This window comes from Fomitopsis serialis (assembly GCF_022376445.1).
Source record: "Fomitopsis serialis strain Sig1Antser10 chromosome Unknown B0H18scaffold_17, whole genome shotgun sequence".
NCBI lineage: Eukaryota > Fungi > Basidiomycota > Agaricomycetes > Polyporales > Fomitopsidaceae > Fomitopsis > Fomitopsis serialis.
The window spans coordinates 226,330-247,323 of NW_025954977.1; the positions used below are offsets into that span (position 1 = coordinate 226,330).

The 20,994-nt window shown below is 53.5% G+C and overlaps 8 protein-coding genes and 1 non-coding gene across 9 annotated transcripts; 4 read left to right on the top strand and 5 right to left on the bottom strand.

Annotated features, from left to right (window-relative positions):
• The first annotated feature begins 244 nt into the window (after positions 1-244).
• Positions 245-1,255, top strand: B0H18DRAFT_145507 (integral membrane protein S linking to the trans Golgi network-domain-containing protein). The gene is made up of 4 exons (XM_048036855.1): positions 245-479; positions 531-645; positions 701-902; positions 958-1,255. The coding sequence occupies exons 1-4, from the start codon at positions 429-431 to the stop codon at positions 1,229-1,231; spliced, it is 642 nt and encodes a 213-aa protein (XP_047895931.1). The 5' UTR covers positions 245-428; the 3' UTR covers positions 1,232-1,255.
• A 2,617-nt stretch (positions 1,256-3,872) lies between these two features.
• Positions 3,873-7,152, top strand: B0H18DRAFT_994078 (P-loop containing nucleoside triphosphate hydrolase protein). Its single transcript, XM_048045225.1, has 23 exons — positions 3,873-3,968; positions 4,022-4,097; positions 4,147-4,195; positions 4,253-4,274; positions 4,327-4,474; positions 4,529-4,549; positions 4,605-4,645; positions 4,697-4,752; positions 4,805-4,909; positions 4,973-5,098; positions 5,151-5,164; positions 5,217-5,262; positions 5,314-5,391; positions 5,443-5,490; positions 5,541-5,747; positions 5,810-6,140; positions 6,201-6,274; positions 6,329-6,380; positions 6,434-6,538; positions 6,593-6,613; positions 6,681-6,689; positions 6,753-6,810; positions 6,873-7,152. Exons 1-23 carry the CDS (start codon positions 3,903-3,905, stop codon positions 7,001-7,003), a joined length of 1,884 nt encoding a protein of 627 aa, XP_047895932.1. The 5' UTR covers positions 3,873-3,902; the 3' UTR covers positions 7,004-7,152.
• Positions 7,153-7,264: 112 nt separating this feature from the next.
• B0H18DRAFT_1103103 (Dynamin central region-domain-containing protein) lies at positions 7,265-10,464 on the bottom strand (the record flags this gene model as incomplete). Its single annotated transcript, XM_048032571.1, has 10 exons — positions 7,265-7,588; positions 7,650-8,126; positions 8,195-8,407; positions 8,461-8,823; positions 8,873-8,998; positions 9,050-9,472; positions 9,526-9,740; positions 9,971-10,086; positions 10,239-10,289; positions 10,409-10,464. 10 exons carry the CDS (start codon positions 10,462-10,464, stop codon positions 7,265-7,267), a joined length of 2,364 nt encoding a protein of 787 aa, XP_047895933.1.
• Positions 10,465-10,957: 493 nt separating this feature from the next.
• Positions 10,958-11,760, bottom strand: B0H18DRAFT_873140 (ATP synthase; the record flags this gene model as incomplete). Its single annotated transcript, XM_048040272.1, has 4 exons — positions 10,958-10,983; positions 11,036-11,258; positions 11,324-11,494; positions 11,551-11,760. The coding sequence occupies 4 exons, from the start codon at positions 11,758-11,760 to the stop codon at positions 10,958-10,960; spliced, it is 630 nt and encodes a 209-aa protein (XP_047895934.1).
• A 434-nt stretch (positions 11,761-12,194) lies between these two features.
• On the bottom strand, positions 12,195-13,785 carry B0H18DRAFT_994090 (uncharacterized protein). The gene is made up of 6 exons (XM_048045226.1): positions 13,482-13,785; positions 13,236-13,422; positions 13,141-13,162; positions 13,008-13,083; positions 12,554-12,956; positions 12,195-12,500 (listed from the first exon to the last, which is right to left on the bottom strand). The coding sequence occupies exons 1-6, from the start codon at positions 13,672-13,674 to the stop codon at positions 12,299-12,301; spliced, it is 1,083 nt and encodes a 360-aa protein (XP_047895935.1). The 5' UTR covers positions 13,675-13,785; the 3' UTR covers positions 12,195-12,298.
• B0H18DRAFT_t68 lies at positions 13,702-13,793 on the bottom strand. Its single transcript has one exon. It is a non-coding gene; the product is annotated as a tRNA-Asp (tRNA).
• A 98-nt stretch (positions 13,794-13,891) lies between these two features.
• B0H18DRAFT_994096 (uncharacterized protein) lies at positions 13,892-15,053 on the top strand. Its single transcript, XM_048045227.1, has 5 exons — positions 13,892-14,203; positions 14,290-14,293; positions 14,350-14,420; positions 14,481-14,580; positions 14,604-15,053. Exons 1-5 carry the CDS (start codon positions 14,166-14,168, stop codon positions 14,772-14,774), a joined length of 384 nt encoding a protein of 127 aa, XP_047895936.1. The 5' UTR covers positions 13,892-14,165; the 3' UTR covers positions 14,775-15,053.
• Positions 15,054-15,070: 17 nt separating this feature from the next.
• On the top strand, positions 15,071-17,224 carry B0H18DRAFT_145883 (FAD dependent oxidoreductase). The gene is made up of 5 exons (XM_048036856.1): positions 15,071-15,670; positions 15,733-16,094; positions 16,151-16,783; positions 16,849-16,949; positions 17,013-17,224. The coding sequence occupies exons 1-5, from the start codon at positions 15,316-15,318 to the stop codon at positions 17,110-17,112; spliced, it is 1,551 nt and encodes a 516-aa protein (XP_047895937.1). The 5' UTR covers positions 15,071-15,315; the 3' UTR covers positions 17,113-17,224.
• A 576-nt stretch (positions 17,225-17,800) lies between these two features.
• B0H18DRAFT_852913 (kinase-like domain-containing protein) lies at positions 17,801-19,113 on the bottom strand (the record flags this gene model as incomplete). Its single annotated transcript, XM_048039618.1, has 3 exons — positions 17,801-18,273; positions 18,326-18,838; positions 19,050-19,113. Coding segments are annotated over 3 exons (1,050 nt in total), but the record flags the coding sequence as incomplete, so codon positions are not given.
• Between the last annotated feature and the right edge of the window lie 1,881 nt (positions 19,114-20,994).

Below are 20,994 nucleotides of genomic sequence, written 5' to 3' on the forward strand. Positions count from 1 at the left end.
GCGAGTGACACTCGCCGACGGGAGAACAGGACAGCTACCGACGCAGTTGCGTCTAAGTACAACCGTTACAAGCAATCGCAGTGCGAGGCCTTCCCGAGACAGTGCTTGGACCGTGGCGGTGCGATTCACTTGTCGAACTCGCGGCCGCAGGCTCGCTCAAGGCTCGCTGCTACTTGAAGTCGTCTGTATAGTGCTGTAGTACCGTAGTAGTATGCAGTAGTGTCCGAGTAAGTAAGTAGTGTCCTTCAAAGAGTCTTGAGATCATTACAAAGGGCTTGTAATCCCCGTTAGTTACGTAATAAGCCTGAGTACTGCCTCGGTGAGGTGGCGTCGCGCGAATCCATGTCGTCTTCCTCCATCTACCACTCTACCTCGCCAAGTCCGGCAGGCCTGCGTTCTTCTAGTCGCCTACACGGTAGCTCGAAAAGATGGCCAAGTCTACGTCTACAGGCTGGGATCCAGTGCTGCTTATATCTCAGGTAATTGTTTCGCTGCCTCTCAAGGGCGGTAGCTCAAGACGTACCCTACAGATCGTCGCCATGCAAACGCTACATTACCTCACACTGTCCATCCTAATACCGCCTCTCCTTTTGATATTCTGCCGATCAGACGTGCTGGACTACGTTGGAGGTGCAGCCAATGTCGGTGAGTAAATGCAAAAGTTGTGGCGCAACACTACTGAGACCGTTGCTGGGTGAAGGCATGATTATGGATTGGCGTGAACTGGCTGGTAGGCCAACCATTCACAGCGCGCAGCGGTCTTGGGGCTCGTGGAACAGCGTTTGGAGTGGGGGGAAGCAGGTTGGGTCCGGAAGCCACTTGGACGGGCACTGGGACGGTCTCGTCGATCCGCGACGGGGCTGGATTATTGCTGCTTGCTGGATAACAGCGTCTGGTGCCGAGTACGTCTGGACTTCGTGTGAGAACTTACGTGCGGAACTTGACTTTGCCATACAGCATCTATTATCTGTATACCCTCATTCGACGTCCGCGGATGATCCTGGACTTCTCCTTGACGCTCATTTTCAACCATCTGGTCCTCACCACATATTACGCCGCTTCCTTTCCTACGACACTGTTCTTTTGGGGTGTCGTGATCATCAGTGCGGCGATGATGGTCATTGTGGCCGAACAATTGTGTGTCAAGCGCGAGATGACCGAAGGTTTGACGGTGGCTGCCCCCACAGAAGACGAAGATGTGGAAATGGGAAGCCTGTTGAGACGAGACTAGTCAACAGGCAAGGAGGATGTTGTTGTTCGAAGGGATGATGTGTGGGTACTAATACAGATTGCTATCGGCTAGGGTCCAAGCACGTTGAACTGTCGTGTACCCAACGTCCGTCCAGTCGAAGGCGACCGTAGTGGCTTGTTGGTGTGGTCCTTGGGCGGAAGTCACCCATGCGACCTGAAACCGCGACATCCAATTGGTAAGCCGCTCCCAAGTCCTTAGCAGACTCTCACACTTGACCTCATCATCTTCCAAGGTCGCGTGGTGTGTTTTGACACCGGACCATCCATCGGTCATCGTCAGTGTGGTCATAATCACCGCTTTCCATGGCGCAACCATTCAAAACAGAGCTGAAATGCGGTCTTCAGTGCAATCGTTATCGCGCAACGCGCCTTTGTAGTGAGCAATCCTGAGCGTTGTGCATGCTATGTACTCCTATGGCAATCGCTGGAGACCTGCACCATCCTTTGCGCTGGGGCTGACCTTCGAGTCGTGCCGTTGTAACATGAAGCGCCCTCCCGCCTTGTCTGATGCACTCGGGCAGAATGTCGGTAAGCTAATGTTGGAAGTGATGATGACTACGCCCTGGGATCCTTAGTCTTTGAACCGGGGCAAGATTCCCGCACTCGCAGGTATGCTTTTTGTCATGTCATACTCGATGCCGCTCATTCGCCTGGGTCCTGTCTTAAGTATTCAGTCATGAAGCTTGAAGACTCATGCCGGTCTTGCTCCATCGTTCATTCGGGAAAAGAACGATACCATGCACCTAGCTTCTGTTCCCTGCGCCCACAAGGCCACACTTTCGAGATTTCATCGATATGCTCATCGGCAGATCTGCGATGCATCCTTCTTGGGATACAACAGAGATAGCCTCTGTGTTTGTTTTCGGTTAGTCTGACACGTTCTTTCTCGGCGAGGGATCGAGGCTTAGGATCCGGGCGGGCCTTCAATGATGATGTGGTCAAGATGTGGTCTTCATTCTGTGCGGTGATGATCCTCGTACCCTCGGTGGTCTCGATCTTTCCGGGAACATCGCATCCTCAAGATTGCCTCCGGTATCTGTCAGATGTCGATGGGACACCAGTACGCCCCTCTTACTCATCGTCGATCTATCTGATAATTAGTGCCTTGCCTCTGCGTGCAGGATCGCGCCCATCGACCTATTGGCTCGAGAACCCAGTGGTCGCGAATGCAGCGTCTGCTATGTCCATTGGGCGTCCATGGAGCGCCTGGTTCCTTAGCTGGCTGTCGATGATCGTCCCCTTGTAATGCAGGGCTGCGCTGCATCCGAGGAGCACATGCAACCTCAGTCGCGCGCATCTGCACAGCTTGAGCATTGTTCAAGCGGAGAATATCCTGGAATGATGATGCGGGCGTGAGTACCCATCCCTCGTCATCGCATTCGTGCGGTCTTGGTGACAAACATGTTCACGCTTTCAGACGGCGCCGTCACTCCGGGTGTCATGTTGCTCATGGACACGTAATACCTTGACGGCATGCGACCGCACTCGTCTCTGACCTCATTGATAGCTCAACCGTAGGTGCATAGACGTCCCTGAAGCCAAACTTCGCATCGTATGATTGCCGGATGCTTTGCATGCATTACACACATAGTATGTGAATTTACGTCTTGCTGAACTTTGTCTCGGCTCTGATGCGGACAGTCGTGGCTTTCTTCACCCTACTTGCGGGGTAAGCGAGAGAAACGCATGAGCGTTTCGCTTAGGGGGATGGCGCGACGTCAATGCCTCACAGCGCTAGCTCGGGTCCGCACAAATAAGTACTGGCAATCGAATAACACTAGCTGAAATGGGCGGAGGGTATCGTAACACGGGTCGCAGATGAGCGTGGTGCGTTTCCAATTCCAGTTTTCCCGGGTAGGCAACTATCACGTCCAGGTGAGATAACGCGGCCATGCGTGATCTCCTGCTGTTTTGGTTTGAGAAGCCTCTGCCACATGTTCGCTCGGCCGCAAGGACGGACGTGCGAATCCGAGGAGACTGTATACGATCTGGGCATGCGTATGATCTCAACTTCGAATTTTCCGCGATCGAAGTCTCAACGCGGATGTGGCTTGCCCTGTACGTGAAGTCATGCAACACGTTAACGGTTTTGTGGGTGCGGTGAAGCCTTACACAGCATTTCGATGTCCGCCCGCACCAGTGTCGGATGCTGCATCTGTAGAGGCGGGGTTCGGAATGTCAGGGCGTCGCTAAAGCAGAACACGAGGCTTTCATGCACATACGGAAATGGCAAGTCTCAACCAATTTCACCCGCCACGCACAATCGGAGGTTTGAATTCCTGACTATGCCCGGTAATGTCCTCGGTCTGCTATATTGTCCGCTCCGCTCTGAAAGCAACGATGGGCAGGGACCTTTACATACTTCTCGCGGCGGACGACACATCACCCGGGCACAATGTAAGACCTGCAGGTAGGCGGCCAGAAGTGTCGCCTCCTCTTCCGTACATAATCAAGAAATTTCTGTAGCCCGTCAGGTCTGATGTGAGTGGGGACAAGTTATTGTTCCGAATTAACTCAGCCTAATATGCGCCCACCGATCCAAAGCATGCCCCTTCCCGCGGCTGTTCACACACATAGGCCTGCGGCTTATATACTGCGAACGAGCCACTTTCACCCGTCCCTGTCTGTCCTCCCTCTTCGCGCCACATATAATGGAAACATTCAAGAATTTGTTGTCCCCCTTCTCGAGTGCTTCTAATCCTCTCCAGGACACGTTGGTACGAGTGCGTGCTATATCAAAACGAGACTATCCTGAATCGACGCCTCATAGAAACTCGTCGTCGTCGGTGGCACACTCGAGACTGCGCGACGTGTTTCTGTTTCTGCTTGGAATGGCTTCATTGACTGTGAGCTAGCCCTTGTCGGCGTGTCGATCTACTTACCGAACTCACGCAGCTTTCTTCCTCACTGCGCACTTCAGTCAAGAGGACTATCCATACGACTGGTGAGTGGCAATGTCTCAACAGCAGCCGCGACTCTAACAAATACGCATATCCGCAAGGTTGATGCACTGGCTGGCAAAGGTGTGTTCGAGCTGACCACGACAGGGAATACACGCACTCAGTGACCATTCAGCAACCGGCGTGGGGTCGCAGTCGCGAATTCGACATCACTACACGCACCATCAGTCGGAATGGTCTTACTCAGTCTACGACTGGAGATCTAGACGACGAAGAAGCCGACGACGGCGAGGTCATGATGAGTGGTCGTAAGAAGCGCAAAGGTACGTCAGTGGACATTGCGATGGCGGCTTGCCGCTGAGGCGAAGTTCGCGAAGTGGCAATCGTTCCAAGTCTAGGTAAGCGCCTTTTGTGGCGCCATACTAGGACAATGCTCATCACGTATTTGGTTAGACACGACGCATACCATTTACTATCGGGGACACTGGCTGCGGGTACGTGACGTGATGCAGTTCAGACTTCTGCTAATTGAAGCGACATAATAGATTACACGCACGAAGCGTTTCCAGGATTACGGTTCTTACGCTGAGATTAAGATCTGGTGGGTGGCTTTCCACACGGCTGTCTACTGTTCTGACTCACCTGTCTGCCAGTGTGGTGGCGAGAAACAATGACATTCTCAAGAAATTGGTCCTGGAAGCCAAGCGTGAGTATGAGAAGGACGCAGTGCACCGCGTGCACATCTACATGGCAGACACGTACGACGGCACTCGTTTTCCCTACAATGCATGCAGCTGACACTTGACATAACTGGCGCCCAGAACGTACGGCGGCTGGCGTTGGAACGGTGCCCGGCAGAAGCGCCCTATGAGCTCAATTGTATTGGAACCGGGCGTCAAGGATATGATACTCGCGGATTGTCAAGACTTCCTCTGCTCCGAGGAGTGGTATGTGTATATGCCTGTGTCCGCTTGCGAGCCTGCTAACACGCTGTAATAGGTATGCCGAAAGAGGTATGATTGTGACGCAGCCACCGCATGCCGGTGGGGCTAACCAATGGGACAGGTATCCCATTCCGTCGCGGCTATCTTCTGCACGGTGTCCCTGGAAGGCAAGTTACCTGAATATCAGATTGCGAGTGCCGGCTCACCTCGGTTCGCAGTGGGAAAACCTCTTTAATCCACAGTCTGGCGGGTGAGCTTGGATTGGACATCTATGTCATCAGTTTGTCGGCGAAGGGGTGCGGATCTTGTGTGACGCTCCAATTCGATGCTAACCATTGGCATATTAGGATGAGCGATAACATGCTGGCCACTCTGATGGGAAATATACCTTCGAGGTAAGTAGGTCAGGCCACACGGCTTTTCCGGTAGCTAACTCTATCCACAGATGTATATTGCTACTCGAGGATTTGGATGCCGCGTTCACGCGAGGCGTCTCTCGTGATGATAGTTCCACGGGGGCGCCAACTAGCTCTACCAGTACCTCTAGCTCCACGTCAACTGCAAAGACGAAAGATGAGAGCAATGACGGATCTACTCTCACTCTCAGTGGGCTGCTTAACAGTCTCGATGGCGTCGCAGCTGCTGAGGGCCGGTGAGCAGCAAGTTCGACAGGCGTGCATACCGGCCCCCGAAGTACTGAGATTCCCTCAACAGCTTACTATTCGCAACTACGAATCACATCGAGCGTCTTGACCCGGCATTGAGCCGCCCGGGTCGCATGGATGTATGGGTGAACTTCAAGCACGCCAGCAAGTGGCAAGCAGAAGGCATTTTCAAGTGTTTCTTCCCCGCAAAGCCTTCGTCAAATGGGAACTCGCCTACGTCAGCTGCGTCCGCGAAACCGGACGACGAGGCGCCATCTGCAGAGGGCCTTGCTGTGCCGAAGCGCAAGAAAGCTGCTTATACTGCCCCTCTCCTCTCGGAGGAAGAGATCTCCGATCTAGCCAAACGTTTCGCAGACGCGATGCCGGAAGACGAGCTCAGTGTCAGTGCTCTGAAGGAACCGAGCATACTCGGATGACTGATACATATACATATCACACAGGTCGCGGCCCTGCAAGGATATCTCCTCAAGAACAAGACGCGTCCTAGAGAATGTGTAGACGAGGCTGTCGCTTGGTAAGTGAATGTATGCTGTTGTATCAGCATGTATTGAGCTTCTGCGCGCTTCAGGGTTGCTCAGGAGCGCGAGACTCGGGCTAAGCTCAAGAAGGAGAAAGAAGAGGTATGTGAAATATTCCGGAGATGGACGACGTCTGAATCAGATTTGCCTGTCAGCGCGAGGCGAAAGAGAAGAAAGAGGCCGAGGAGGCGGCAGAGAAAGCGAAGAAGGAGGCTGAAGAGAAGGCCAAGAAGGAGGCCGATGAAAAGGTTGCAACGGAGGTGCGTCAAGTGACGTGATTTATGCTATGGCGAGCACTCATGCCACTCCACTAGAAGCCTGCAGAAGTCACAGAGGTATAGACTTCGGGACGATACTATATGATCGTTATGCTCATCAGACTTCGGTCGTGCCGTAATGCAGGTGACCAAGGTGAGCTTTTGCCACATGCTGCGATGAAATTATGCATAAGGCGACAACTGACTCAATGTATAGGACACGGCGTCTGTGTCTGAACCTACTTCTAGCAGCAACTCCGCCGATGCGAACAAAGGCACGTCCGATGCATGACTCAGTGGTGAGACAGCGAGTGACGAACGGATAAACCGATGGCAGGGGCTGACACCGACCTCGAAAGCAGCGTGATTTCCGTCGACGAGACTGGCGCGGTTAACAGCTCTGAGACCCAAGATGGGAAGGAGAAGTGGGTCGCTGTCAAGGCAGACTCTCCTGATCCGGGGGTTTGACAGGGTTAGCAGTCTCGCGATGTACGTCCTGCGAAAGATTCTCATACTCATTGTACACCCCTACGCGCTGTTGTCCGATTATCCTGTAATGACCCTTGCCACCCTTATATGAGTAATGTATGTTCAATGCAATTAGAATTTCTCACCGAGGAACGGTCACGCCCGCCGTGCACAAGCAATGTTTTTCGAGATGCGAATGAATAGAGCGAATCAAGAAAGCGACGAGAGATTAGGATTACTAGGTACACATGACAGGATCCTCTATGACGACTTCAGTGTTACCTCCGACAGCGTCTTGAACGCATCCTTGTACGCATCTAAAAGCGCCTTTACCCTCGTTCGCTCAGCGACGAGGGTTTCGTCCTCATTGAGTAGTTCACCAAAGAGATCCGGCTTGTAGAGCGACGCCACAAGTCGGTTCTGCACCTGTTGCGACGTGTTGTTTACCAGGAAGTGCATGATCGCCTTGGGAACAAGATCCTGGATCGTCTGTCGCACGATATTGAAGTAGGACGCAATGAGCGACCTGATGAGATTCGTCTCCATTTCCTCGCGCGGAGTTAGCTGAGGACCTTTGTCTGACGCCTGTGTAATCGTGCACACTCGTCAGCAGCTTCGCATGGACGACAATCACGTCGTTACGTACCGCTTCAATGTGTTTGCCTAGGCTCTTCATGTCAAACGCCGCATTGTTGCCCTCCAGGCTCCGCTTACCCGCCATGAGCCCCGAGTGCAAGGACGGATCACCCCCACTGACATCCCGTCCGATGGTGGTGGCGCCGGTACCCGAAGCAGCGCGCTCTGCTGTCGCTCCACTGATGGGACCCGGGCCGTTTTGTCCAAAGAAATAGTTGAGGAACGTCTCCTTGGCCGCGCCCCCTGCAGGATGAGCAGAGTGCGGTCGCACAGTGCCATGCTGATTGTGCGGCTTCGGTGAACCCGTTCGACGCGGGGACGTCCCAGCATCGTTGACAGACGCGATCGTCCGAGCGCGGTCATGAACTGTGGAAGAAACGGACCGCCCATCCCGAAGCGCCACACCGTTCATCCCATTTGTCTCTTCTGATGTGTCTTCGTCTTCATCAGGAGACACAGGTCCATTGACTGACTGGGCAGATGAGGGCTACACGTCATATTAGGTTATGCCGTGTGGTTAGACGAATCAGAATATGTAGAAAGAAATCAGCGTACCCTGCGGAACTCATGTTTCGGCGGCGCCATCGCCGGTGCCTGCGTGGCCATAGCGGACCCAGCAATGAATGCTGGATGGTTCGTGTTGATGTAAGCGGTCTGAATGTCAATCAAGCTCTGCGTATAGTCCGTCGTCGGACCCAGACGCTCCCGAAGCAGCTCTGATATCACTTCCACCAGCTGCGCGTGTAGCCGGGGAAACCGTTGCAGCTCCTAAATTTGCCAATCAATGAGACGAACGCGATTTCGGATGTTACATCGCTTACTGCGCTGGTGCAGTTATGACAGATCTTGACCAATTCTTCGTACACGAGTTCGACGCATCGCAAACTCGGTGACTCCAGTAGCTTGATTTGTGGCTTTACGAGTAAGTCGAAGGCGATTTCCGGCACGAAAAGGCTTGGTCTCGGGCCTGTCGAATTGCGAATGGCTGTACGGATGTCCTGGTTGTCAAGATTGTGCGTCGAGTCTATAGAATTAAGCGCGGAGCCGAAGACGTCGTTGAAGATGTAGTATATCCGTGCACCGCCTGACAGTTCCTTCGTCGAGATGTCGACGCTCGTGCCCTCTATTGACGCGACGAAGTCGCGTGCGAATTGAGTCATGAGCCGCAGTACGAGGGCGCCTTGCTATGGAAGAAGTCAATCGGCTGCATAGAGCCCCTGAGAGACCGAATACCTGGTTCTTGTCCCCATACACCGCTGCATCTCCGAAAGAGTTCAATTCCTGTTGCGCCTGACCCATCAACGTATTCAACCGCGCCTTCATATCGGGAAGCTTGTCGCGGATATGATTCAATAAGACCTGTTCGTCATGAGCACTCCACTCTTCCCTCTTCTAGCGTGCATGTCCTACCTGGTTGAGAGTCTTAGCTAGATACTTCGTACCGTTCTTGTGCGCAATATTTCTGTATGCAGCATGCGACCGGAAGAACTCCAACTCCGTGTCAATGGCGTCGGACAATTGCTTGCCAGCGTTAATGTCCTGCTGACTCCGGCCTACAACACCAATGAAGCCCAGCTTGAGCGGATACACGCGTCCCGTGAGGATGTCGAGCGCGTTTGTCCCTGCATCCATGAGGTCAAGTTTCGTGAGGACACCAATCGTGCGCCGTCCTTGTGGGTCAACGGAGCGCGCGAGTTTGAGTGATTCTGAGTTGGCGAGGTCAACGTTGGCAGGGGAGACAGCGAGGACGATGCAATTGGGCTTCGTGACATAGTCCAGTACCAAGCTTCGGATTTGTCGCTCAATATCACTTGGTTGGTCGCCCACTGGGATCTGTGTCGCCGTGCTCTAGCAACCCTGACCACGAGCGAAAGGATGATTCATACCTTTGTCAGTCCCGGCAAATCTACCAATGTCAAATCTAGAACGTCCGGGCTGTATATTCGCAGGTGATCGGCAGCTTGCTGATGCCTTGTTCTGCCCCGCCACTCTGAACGTCTCCTGTTCAATCTCCCGCCGGATTCATCAAAGTCGGTGAATCGCTTGTCAAGGTGCAAGAACTGGCCCCATTCCGTGTATGTTGGTGCAGGTGCGCCGGGAGCTGGTTCGGGACGGGTGTGTGGATGAGCTGCAGTACAAGGGGCCTCCGCGTGACAATTCCTTGTCCTCGAGGCAGAAATCACGTCCGACGATGCTGTAGAGGCAGTATTCAGCACTAGAAACTGCTATGACGGAATCACATGCACGAGCGCGAGCAGGCGTTGGGAGCGACGTGTTCTCGGCCAGTTTGTTCGTATATGTGGTGGCACCAGGCGGACAACAATAGCGCACAAAGGCATATCCACGACAAGATCCAATCGCCGGAAAGTACGATGCTGCGGTTCCTGTAATATTCGCTCGCGGATGGTCCGACGAGCCACTCGAAGACTTGTCGGTAGCTCGGTGACCTGTGGTCAGAGGCACTGCATGGTGCCAGCGCACGCGTATTCGTCGCACCACTAGCCACACTAGGTACCGGAATATCACCCGCAACCATGACCTCGCGCGCATTGTGTAGAACGTGGGGGCTCCGGAAATCGAGTGATAAAGAAAGACTCACGTCTCGAGCACACTGGACTTTCCGCAGACTGACTGCCAACCTATCTCCTGCCTGAGACCCAGTCACATATGACACAAAGAGAAACGTACAACGCCAGTTGTGGCATGTCCAGCTCTCCGCCTACATAGCATTCTTAGTTACGAACGCGTTCCCGTCCAGTGAGCACGTACCGAGGTTGCGAAGGTGTCCTGCAGCTTGTTACGAGCTTGATGAGGTCGGCGTCCATGGTGGTCGTGGTCGTTAACAGATGAAAGTCGTGAAAGAGACGTGGTTTGTGCGGCAACCCAAAGGTGGTGGGCAGAGGCAGGCAGAAACGCGTCAACCTTCGGCAGGTATAGCCAGTCACGCGCCCGGCCGCAGAACACGCAAGCTTGCAAGAGGTCGCGAGAATGCTAGGCGTGTCCACACCACGCAGGAGACAATGGAAAGCCGGGAGGTCGAGGGTAGGGAACAGGTAGGAAACGAAGATGAATCGCAGTGTCTTTGGCGCGAAACCACGTGCTCGAACTCTACATACGTACTTTTGCTTCGCGACGCAAGTTGCTACCGCGACGCGTTCATTATGTCAATCTTCACCAGTTCCACCCTAAGATTATGCAGGTCCATGCAAATGTAATTGACTGGGCACGACGGAGGATCGTCACCCAGGTGTTGTTTGGACGGTCAATCAATGCATTGTAGACTAGTCGTCCATTGCACAACTACAGACGTATACTACTCTAGATAGCCTTGTTCTTGACGAGCTCTGTATGATGTTATCAGATGAGGTCTCAAATGGTGAAGCGCATCAGACTTACGGTCGATCTCTACAATAGCACTCGTCAAGATCTCCTTCTGCACCTTCTCGTCGTTCAGGCTCTTGAGCACGTTCGCGATGACGGTCTTCGTAAGCTCCGCCTGCTCATTCTCCTTCTCCTGCTGCTCGAAGCGCACCCAGCTATCAAGGACGGCCTTCACCTCCGAAGCGAGCGCAACCTTCTGCTGCTGAACGAACGCCTCCGCCTCCAGCTTCGCAGTCTCCTACAGTGACGGATGCATGTCAATTTATGTGGCATCGATGAAGACCCAGAAATGTGGCTGCGTACCTTGGAGAGGGCGAACAGGCTCTCGGTGACGGACACAACATCCTTCATCTGTTCAACAGACGTGATGCGGTCCTTGACGGCCTGCGTGTGCTCAGCACGCGACGAGTCGAGGATACCCTTGATGCGCTGGATGTGACCCTCGGCCCAGTCGCGGTACGGCTCCCGGATGCTCTGCACCGATGGCATCAACACTTTCGTACATTCGCGCGACAGGTAGCAGGACTGACCTTGGCGATGAACGTCAAGAGGACGAAGAACCCAACGGCAATGACGGTCTCCTCATTCACGACGTAGAGCTCCTGCGAGATGGCCGTCGCGATCAGACCCGTGCCGAGCACGACGGAGCCGGTTTTCGTGACGAGGCCGGGCGAAGAGGGCATCTTGTTAATGAGTTCGGACGCCTTTTCAGCGGGGGGAGTGTTTGACGAGCTGGCCATACCACGGCTAATACAACCGGCTGTGTCAGTAGTCTACTCAAAGTATTGTACGAATGCCGACGCACGCAACGACAGCCCGCGGGATGGCAGCGACCGCTTGGGGCCGCACCCTCGATGCTGCACGGGGGTAAGTTCAGAGCACAGTTGATATAGAGCATCCCACAAGCATACCTGTCGCTCTCAGCGAGTTTGCAGCGATTCTGGAGGCCATCCGTGATGTAGTGTAGAGGTGCTGGCAGACGCTCTCCGCGACGAGCTCATCGCCCGCCAAACGCCGAACAAACTCAGATCGTGGGAACTCACTCCGGCTTTTCACGACCGGACCCCGGTGCGGTACTTACAGGGGATACGCGAAGAATAACCTGGCCTATGCATTCATGCATTCATTAATACTTTTTACTTTCGCCTCGCATCCTCAGAAACGACGTCCAAGCCTGGTGCATATAAATTGGGGAGTTACAGCTAGTTTTACAGACCAACATTACACGATCAAGCTACACAGAGTGACAAAGAGGCCCAAAACGAGAATGAAACAGAACTAGTTCTTGACTTTGGCTTTTGTACTTCGCGAGACAAACTTGCAGCGGAAATCTTTACCCTCGTGTATATGGCCTGGTATGAATTTCACCGCGTTGTCAGTTGGGACATCGCACAGGATGTTCAGGGCGACGGCGACAGAGACCCGAGGGCGCGAAGCATCCGAGTCCTCCATAAGTTGGCGCAGTTCAGACGACGCAGCACTGGAACTGCACGTCAACAACGCAGTCACTTCGACGAGAAATAGCCTACGCACGCAACCTTTCTTGCACCAAAGCCGCCCAAGGGTTCGTACTCCAGAGCCGATGCCCCCGCGCTCGCAGCGACTCTGCGGAGATCCAGATATGGCGTGGCCTTGGTTCGACGGCCAGTCTTGGCGGAGTGTTTGGTATGAGGAGTCGACGAGGTGATAGAGTCGGCTTCGTGGTCGAAGTGCGCTATCCGGGCTGTCTTCCGAGGCCGTCCCGAGGAAAACATGCCCCCTTCAGGTGAGCCTTTCCGTTTCGCGACAGTGGTCGAACTCGCAGCAAAATCGACCAGAGTTTGAGAGCTAGGAAGGTCTTCAAGCTGTTCGTCCTGCAGGATGCTGTCTTCGGAGGCGCATAGAGTAGCTTGAGAATCTTCTCCCGGTAGAATGGATGAGCGGGATCGACGACGGCCTTATGATGATATGTGAGTCGAAGGTAAGGTATCATGATGTGATTAATTACCATCCAGCACGTAGTGGTTGATGGGGCGCAGGAAGCCCCATGCAACTGAGTCGTTGATCCATTTCATGTGGAAGACCTAGAATAAGTTATGAAGGTGGGGGGCTTGTGCCTGAGGCGGACGAGAATTACGAACTGGTATGGCACGATGTAATAGTCTGCATGTCGTAGTGTTAATCATGACCGGCTATATGCGCGAGAATACCGGTCAATGAACGGCTGGATTCTCACTTAGGTAGCCAGGGATCCTCCATGTCACGACAGAAGACATGGGTCGCTTTTCGGTCGCCTGTCGCAACGGCGCCTCCATGCGCACCTGGCACGCAAATATACTGTTGTCTATCAAGGTGTGGATAGCTAGATCTGTACGCACCCCATAGATCCTGCACTCGCCTCGGCACGAAAGGGCTGAGCAGCGCTACGGGAAAAATGCTCAGAACACTCAGCCGGCACTTGCACGCAGGATGTTCAAGTTACCTGTGCCTTGGAATAAGTCATGACTTGGTACAGAACAGCCTGACGCGCTTGTCATGTTGTTAGCGACGAAAACGCAGGTGATGGGAGCAGTAGGAACCGGTGTGCGTATGTACTTATAGCACGGCACTGTATCAGTGTATGTACTCAGCGCTAGCCTCACTGAACTGGAGGGAATGAAGGCATTTCGGCACATGCCGAACAGTTTGACGGTTCCAAAAAACTCTCTGTCGGGGAGTCGAACCCCGCTTTCGCGCGACCAACGAAGGAGAGGGTTATGACAGGCGCGTGTACTAACCGATATACTAACAGAGACGTTAGGGTCGTCAAAGTTAAATTTGTACTTATTGAGTGTCAGCAACCAGGGCAAGCCACACGTGAACCTGTTGAGTGATCGCGCCGCTACCGCTGCCTCTCAGCTGCTAACTTAGGGCGAGCTTGAATGTACCTTCTTGTTGTCTGAGCTGCGATTTGTGACGGAGCGCATACCCATAGCAAACTCGGATATCTCATAACATCGATGGAGTCTGCCAGCGCCAGCACGTCCCGCCCCATCTCGACCGCCCCGACCCCTCCGAACGGCAGGCCCGCGGGCCAGGGTCCAGCAGAGAGGCCACAAGAACGGGCAGCCAGTGCAAAGGTGCAAACGCTTTGCTAATCGGTGTGGGCTAACGGGGCTCATTTGGGATGCAGCCGATACGCTCACGTCAAACGTACAAAGAGAAGTAGGCTTTGTTCTGCTCATGTCATGTATTGTATCACTGAATCATATGCAGATACTTGCTATGCAGGAGAAGCATACACAAGTTAGTGAGGTATGACTTCCCTCGTTTTGAAATGCGAGATGCACGAGAGCTTTGTTCACCCACAGACACGCGAAGCATACCGCAAAGAACTCACACTCGCAGAGGACAAACTGAAGAAGTTGCAGGACGAGTGCAAGTATGTCACCATTCATGGCACGTCGGAAGGTTATTCTCCTGACTGGCCAACCCGTCATAGCCTGCTTCTGGACGCCGTGGATATCGCTGCACCGGCACAACCTTCCCTATTACACTACCTCGCGCGAGACCCAATACCTCCACAATACCACTCATACCAAGTTCCTTCCCCTCAGCGGCAGAGTCCGCGCCAGTGCCTGTACCCGCTACACAGCCTTCACCACGCCCGACCGCATCTGCACCTGCCCCCTCACATCCGCATCACCAAGCACACGGCCATAGCCATCGACACCGATCGCGGTCGAACAGGAAGTCAACCACGCAGAACGGGAACGGTGTCAGTTCAAGACGATAGGTTCGCGTGTGGGGTCTATCGAATAACCGTAACTGATCGCGTACCATTTCGTTAGTGAAGAGAGTGCAAGAGTTTGTGCTCATCGCTGCTGCAGACTTTCCAGTGGCTTGTAAGCCTCGCGCTGGTCCACTCATCGAGGACATGTACATTAACTATCTGATATATCCACTGGTCTTGGGGTATTGTAATATTGTTGACTGCCAGTGCAGCGTACGCATGTACAGTACGCGACGTGTTCAGACAGGCTCAGACAGGCTCAGACTTAAAACTTGTGCAGTGCATTTCCAACGGTGCTTGTCTACATATGCCACCATCGTGGCCCCGGCCTACCACTGCGACGCCCCGCCCTGACTCTTTCTCTTTGCCTTGCGCCTTGCTGCTGGCCGAATTTGCCTGAAGGGATTAATTGATAAACACGCGAAGTGCTCGCCGCAGACGGCATATATGAGGTCTAGGCTGTTCACCATGAGTCACGGTCCACGGCAACGACGGTCTCCCGTCCTGGCTTTCCAAGGCTTTGCTCATTGTCTGGTCGGAGAACATGGCTTTCCAGAGGCTCTCTGGCTTCTGCCTTATGCTGGGCATGACTCTAGCAGCGTTGCCTGTCATAACGAACGCTCTTGCCGACTCGCAGCGCACCCTCGAGCTGCAGGTCGAACGCGAGCGCGCTCCTCTGCCAGCAGCTAACTGGACGAAGTCTTTCTGGATAAACACACCAGGCGCAAATCCCCTCGCTGGCGAAGGCAGCGAGGGCCCGCTCACGGATGACGCCGATGTATGCATCATTGGCAGTGGACTCACAGGTGTGTCGGCGGCGTATCACTTGGGCAAGCAGCTAGAGAGCAGCGATCGCGGGGAGCAGCTGAAGGTTGTTGTACTGGATGCTAGAGACTTTTGTGAGCCCGACCGTTGTTGTCTGTCTAGAGTACGCGCTCATTGTATGTCTTCGCTGAAAAAGGTGCCGGGGCGACAGGTATGGTATACCGATCCGCTGTGAACGGCCTACTGAATAATGACATCCGAATCAGGACGCAACGGCGGGCACTTGTCTCTATTGCTTTCAACAGCTTCAATCTTGCATCGCAGAGGTTCGGCACAGATGAAGTCTTGCGATGGCTCGCCCTCGAGCGTCATACTGTCACTGAGATTGTGAAGATCGTCGAGGAGCATGGTTTGGAGGAAGCAGTGGATCTGGTCAACAGCGGGAGGATAGAGCTTTTGATCACTCCGGAGGAACTGGCGGATGCGCAAGCCGACTACAAGGCAGCCAGGGCTGCAGGCGCAAACCTTGATGATGTCCAATGGTTGACAGAGAGCGAGGTACGTTTACAGTTTACGATGATAGCTGCATCGCATTGACTGACTACCTCTAATAGACATTCGGGTCGTCGTACCCTGGCTATCTCCACACTGGCTACAATATATGGCCCCTCAAGTTCGTTACCGAGCTTTACAAGCTTGCCGCTGCTTCCTCAGCTCTGAACCTCACCCTGCATACGCGCACGCCCGTCACCTCCATCACGCCTTCCAACAATTCTTCTGCGTCGTCTTCGTCACGCCCTTGGACGCTGAGCACTCCCCGCGGGTCCGTTGCATGCACGCGCATCATCCACGCCACAAACGCTTATGTCTCACACCTACTCCCACATATGCGCGGACCCACAGGCGTGATACCCGTCCGCGCACAGGTTATGGCTCTACGTGCCGCTGTACCTGTCGAGTCTATCTCGCGGCATGCATGGACGGGCAACGAAGGCTTCGAGTACTGGTTCCCGCGTCCGTTGGATGAAGGCCAGGAACACCCGTTGGTTATCATAGGCGGCGGACGAGACGCAACGGGGCCAGAGTACGAGTTGTATGTAGCTGACGACTCCACAATCAATGCGAGGGCGGGAGCTGCAATCAGGAAGTTCCTGCCTGCGTTGTTCCCCGGCAAGTACGAGGAAGGGCGCGAACCGGAAATGGAGTGGACGGGAATCATGGGATACACAGCTAACAGCGATCCGTTTGTGAGTCACCATAATGTGTTCCTTCTGTTTAGGAAGATTGACCCCTTATCGATTTACCACTATAGGTGGGGCCCGTCGTCGATCCTTCCAGTCCTACGGACAACTACGAAGGCCAGTTCCTTTCTGCAGGGTACAGTGGACACGGCATGCCGCGTGCATTTGCTTGGTAAGCATCACCTACATGCCAGCGTTCGAGTTTTCGTGCTAACGTTATGACGGTGTTTACTAGTGCGGAAGCCTTAGCCCAGATAGTTGCGGCGGAGATTATGGGCAAGTCCTGGTCTCCACCGGATTGGCTACCCAGACATTACCTTACACAGTCGTTGTAAGACTGCATACGAAGCGCGATGTATCAGATTTGTTGTATGCCGTGATAAGATTCGCTGCTGCGCTCTCAAGGTCTGACAACTTGAAGGCAGTTGTCCACCACAGAAGCAGATACATGACGAGTAAGCTGGAAAGTACGGACGCGCCGATAGGCAGCAAAGAGATATCTTTGTACGTGACGCACACTAGTACTACATAAGGGATCATACACCGCTGTGTCCACCATCATCGGCAAGTCTCAGCTGTAGGTGAGAAGGCACCATCCTGGAAAGGCCATCGCCGACGAATATATGCCTTGTCATCCGGATGTTCCACTTCCGCTACTGTACGCTCCAACGCCTCTCGATTGCGACAACGCGCATCCTCGAGCTTGTCTTCCTTAACGAGACCATCTGGACCAAGACCGATCTCATCGTAGAGCAGCTTGACGGACTCTTCCCGCATCCAACCCACGACGCCCCTTTCATTGGCAAGGACTTCCGCCTGGCTGAAGGAGATGGGACACGGTGTATCGGGTGCAATCTCGTCCCACGACTTCCATATGTCGATCAGGACTTGTTTCAGAGGAGCAATGCCTTCTTCCCATGTATGCGACGGAGACTCGAGGAGTACATGATACCTTCCTTGCCACGGGGAGAAGCGCGCAGCGTGTAGTGCTGGATTAAGGCGTTGCGTGACGTAGTGATAGTACTGCGACCGGGCAGCAAGCCGTTGTTCTGTTAACGCGATATGCTGTTCATGTTCGGGTAGTTCGTTGAACACGTCTGGAAGACTAGGCGGCCGTGAAGGTCCATACTCGGCCTCGATGTATTTCCCGCGAGTGAACGAAAGGAATGGAGGCATCGGGATGTCGACCAGTGTCTCCACAGTGGCAGTTTGCCAGTCGAGAAAAACACTTGGTGTCAAAGGCCCACCGTCGTCGACCATGATGTTTGACGGATGTAAATCCGGGTGCCAGACACAGAAGGTGGAGAACTCGGGTCGGTCCGGAAGGAAAGGAATGATTTGCAAACAGCGCTGAAGAACGTCGATGTGCGTTTCCGGCGAGTTTTCTCGCTCCGATCGGTAGAGGGGGCTATGACGTGGCAGAGGTTTGGCATAACGCCGAAGCCATTCGATCTCACATCGAACAATGGCGCTAATTTGCGAACGGATATCTTTCCCTGTCACTAGTGTTAGCTCCTGGCTGAATGCATGGTACGAAATGCTACGCACAAGGTCCCCGATCGACACTAAGTTGCGCGCGACCGCCCCTCCAGAATTTACGCGCTACACTGGGACCGATGACAAAAGGGCCCCATTGCCCGTGGTGAGGATAATCAATGGGCAAACCAAACGAGGGGGTATTCTTCGGCAAGTCTTTGGCGAAATACAGACTCCCGATGTAAGGCAGACGAGCATCAGCCCAAGACCTTTCAGTTTTCACGAGATCACGAGTGAAACCCGAGAAAACATCGATAGGGAGGTCGTCGTTCCATTTCGAGTATAACTGCACTCCTGGGACCTTCTCCATTATGATGAATTCCGATCCCACTTCATTTTTGGAGGCGTCTGTGGAGTAATCAAGTGCGATAGGGGTGGGCGTGTTCATACGCATTCTGGCGAACTCCATCGTAGCCACTTCACTGGCAGTGGTGAGGCGTGCCGGCCCAGCCATGGGAAAGGGCAACCTGGCGACGATTTCCTTGCCATTGTCCAATTTGGCGACAAAGACCCTGTTAGACGTTCCTTTAGGCTCTTGTGAGCTTGTGGCCACGCGAACCAAACAAAAAAATCACAACCTTCAGCAAGCTTCTTGAACGAGATACAGGACTTCGCATCACCGGCCTTGATGCATCGCAGGATCAACGCGTCAACATCGAACGTTAGGTGGCGCACGCTCAGCTCTGGAGAAGCGACAATTACACAAAGCGACAATCCCAGCTGATGATTAACTCACGGGCTTTCCGGTTATAGAGCCAGGTACCTGTGTTATAGTTGTAGAATCCCTGCTCGTCCTCTGGCGTCGAATGGAATAAGTGCAATGACCCTATGTGAGCGCGATGACTGCCTTACCTCGCGTATACGGCTTTTGAGCTTGCTCAACGGAGTACGGCCGAGATCTCTTTAGATCCTTGGTGAGGGTGCGAAGAGGATTGCGCATGCTGACTCGCGGCGAACGGGAACTAGCGTGTAGCCAGCGGCGTGTTCTGAGGCTTGTAATAGGGTGCATGAATCGAACGACGGTGCAGTGTTATACGAACGGATAAGCGCGATATTCTGACGCAGAATATTCCCACAGGCCTTAAGCTGTACACGCGATCATGCGCCGCCGCCGTGCGGAGGAGACAGACAGTATTCGGCACGCTGTCGTCAGCCCGGGCCAAGGATTCTGCCGACAACTTGATTCAGCACTAGCGTTGTCTCTGTTGTACTCGGGTCGCACAGTAGGGAGCGAGACTCGGATCCGAGTCTGAATGTGGACAGAAGCACAGATTTGACAACCAGCTGTCGACACGAGTAACCCAGAAGACCTTGCGTGTAGAACCAGCGACCGCTCATATCAACCCTAGGCGGCACCCGGTAAGGTTCTAGTGAGCTATGGGCGCGTATTTGTTCTTATTTGCTCCATCCCAACTCCGTCCACTGATATGACCATTCTTGTAAGTAAGTACGTTGCGGTTAATAAATGCGGAGTTCATCATCATCATCATCATCATTGTAAGTAAGTACGACCGTTGACGGCGAGTCAGAGCCCCATCCTCGTTGTTAAAACGTTGACATGTGCCGCTGTGATCACTTCTACGAGCAACGTGTATCAGTCACCCGATGATCATCTCCGAGTCAGCCTTCATGTACTTGCAATGATTGCTTTTTTCTGTCATCGCGACAGAGAATTGAGGGGGTTTTCAGTATGGCGGCGCCGACACACTGGCACTCTGAGTACTAGTAGCGTGATGCCCCGGTGGCAGTCAAGAAACTGACTCACAGCGGCCCGCTACATACGGTGACTGTGAGTATTTTCTCAGTGCATCTCATTTGGATGATTCACACTCATGATGCAAACGATTGCGAGCAAGCGACTCAGAACAAGAATCTCCTCAACTTGACCCGTCCGAGCGGTTCGAGACTCATGATTCCTGAAGACGATGGCGGCCCTGAGTCACATCATGAGCATGTATACTCCCGGCTTCTTCCCCACTCCGTTTGAATTTCTCTTTTCAACGAGGTGGCGTCCCTTGAATTGGCACCTTGATATGTATTACGCTCACTCGCAGTGATCGTTTATAGGCAGTAAAATGTTCAGAGGATCAAGACCATAACGAGCCTACTGCGATTAGTAGCGCAGCTGTGAATTCACGTGTGGAACTTCTGTTCGCAGTTGCGTATCCATCTTTCGTACTATGCCATACTGATACCCTGACTCGGATCGGCTTCCATACCATCATGCTCACGATACTATGCCTTCAGGGGAGGGCTCTGATGGTAAGATTCAGTGACAACTCCCGAGGCCGAGAAATCGATGAGTAGAATCCAAAGCTGTCGGACAGATCCCTGTCTGCGTATTCCTTTGTGTCTAGATTACATGGGCGCGCACCCAACGATGCAGGTGTGAGTACGTGCATCCTCGTATGATCTCATGTGGACAGCCTTGCCTGAACTACACCGTCTATAGCATTCCAGTTCCCGCAAATCTGGTGTCGTGCGTCTATGACGCTGCCTACCAGGATGCCTACTTCAGCTTGCATGACCCGAATGCCAAAAACTGCGGGCATGAGAGGAATCCGCATGTGGTCTAACTCGAACTAAGTCCACCGCCGACGGTGCGGACTGCCTCACGCTAGAAGAACATGTCTCAAGCTCCTAGGTTGTGACGCCCAGTTATTCTTCCTTTACGGACTTGG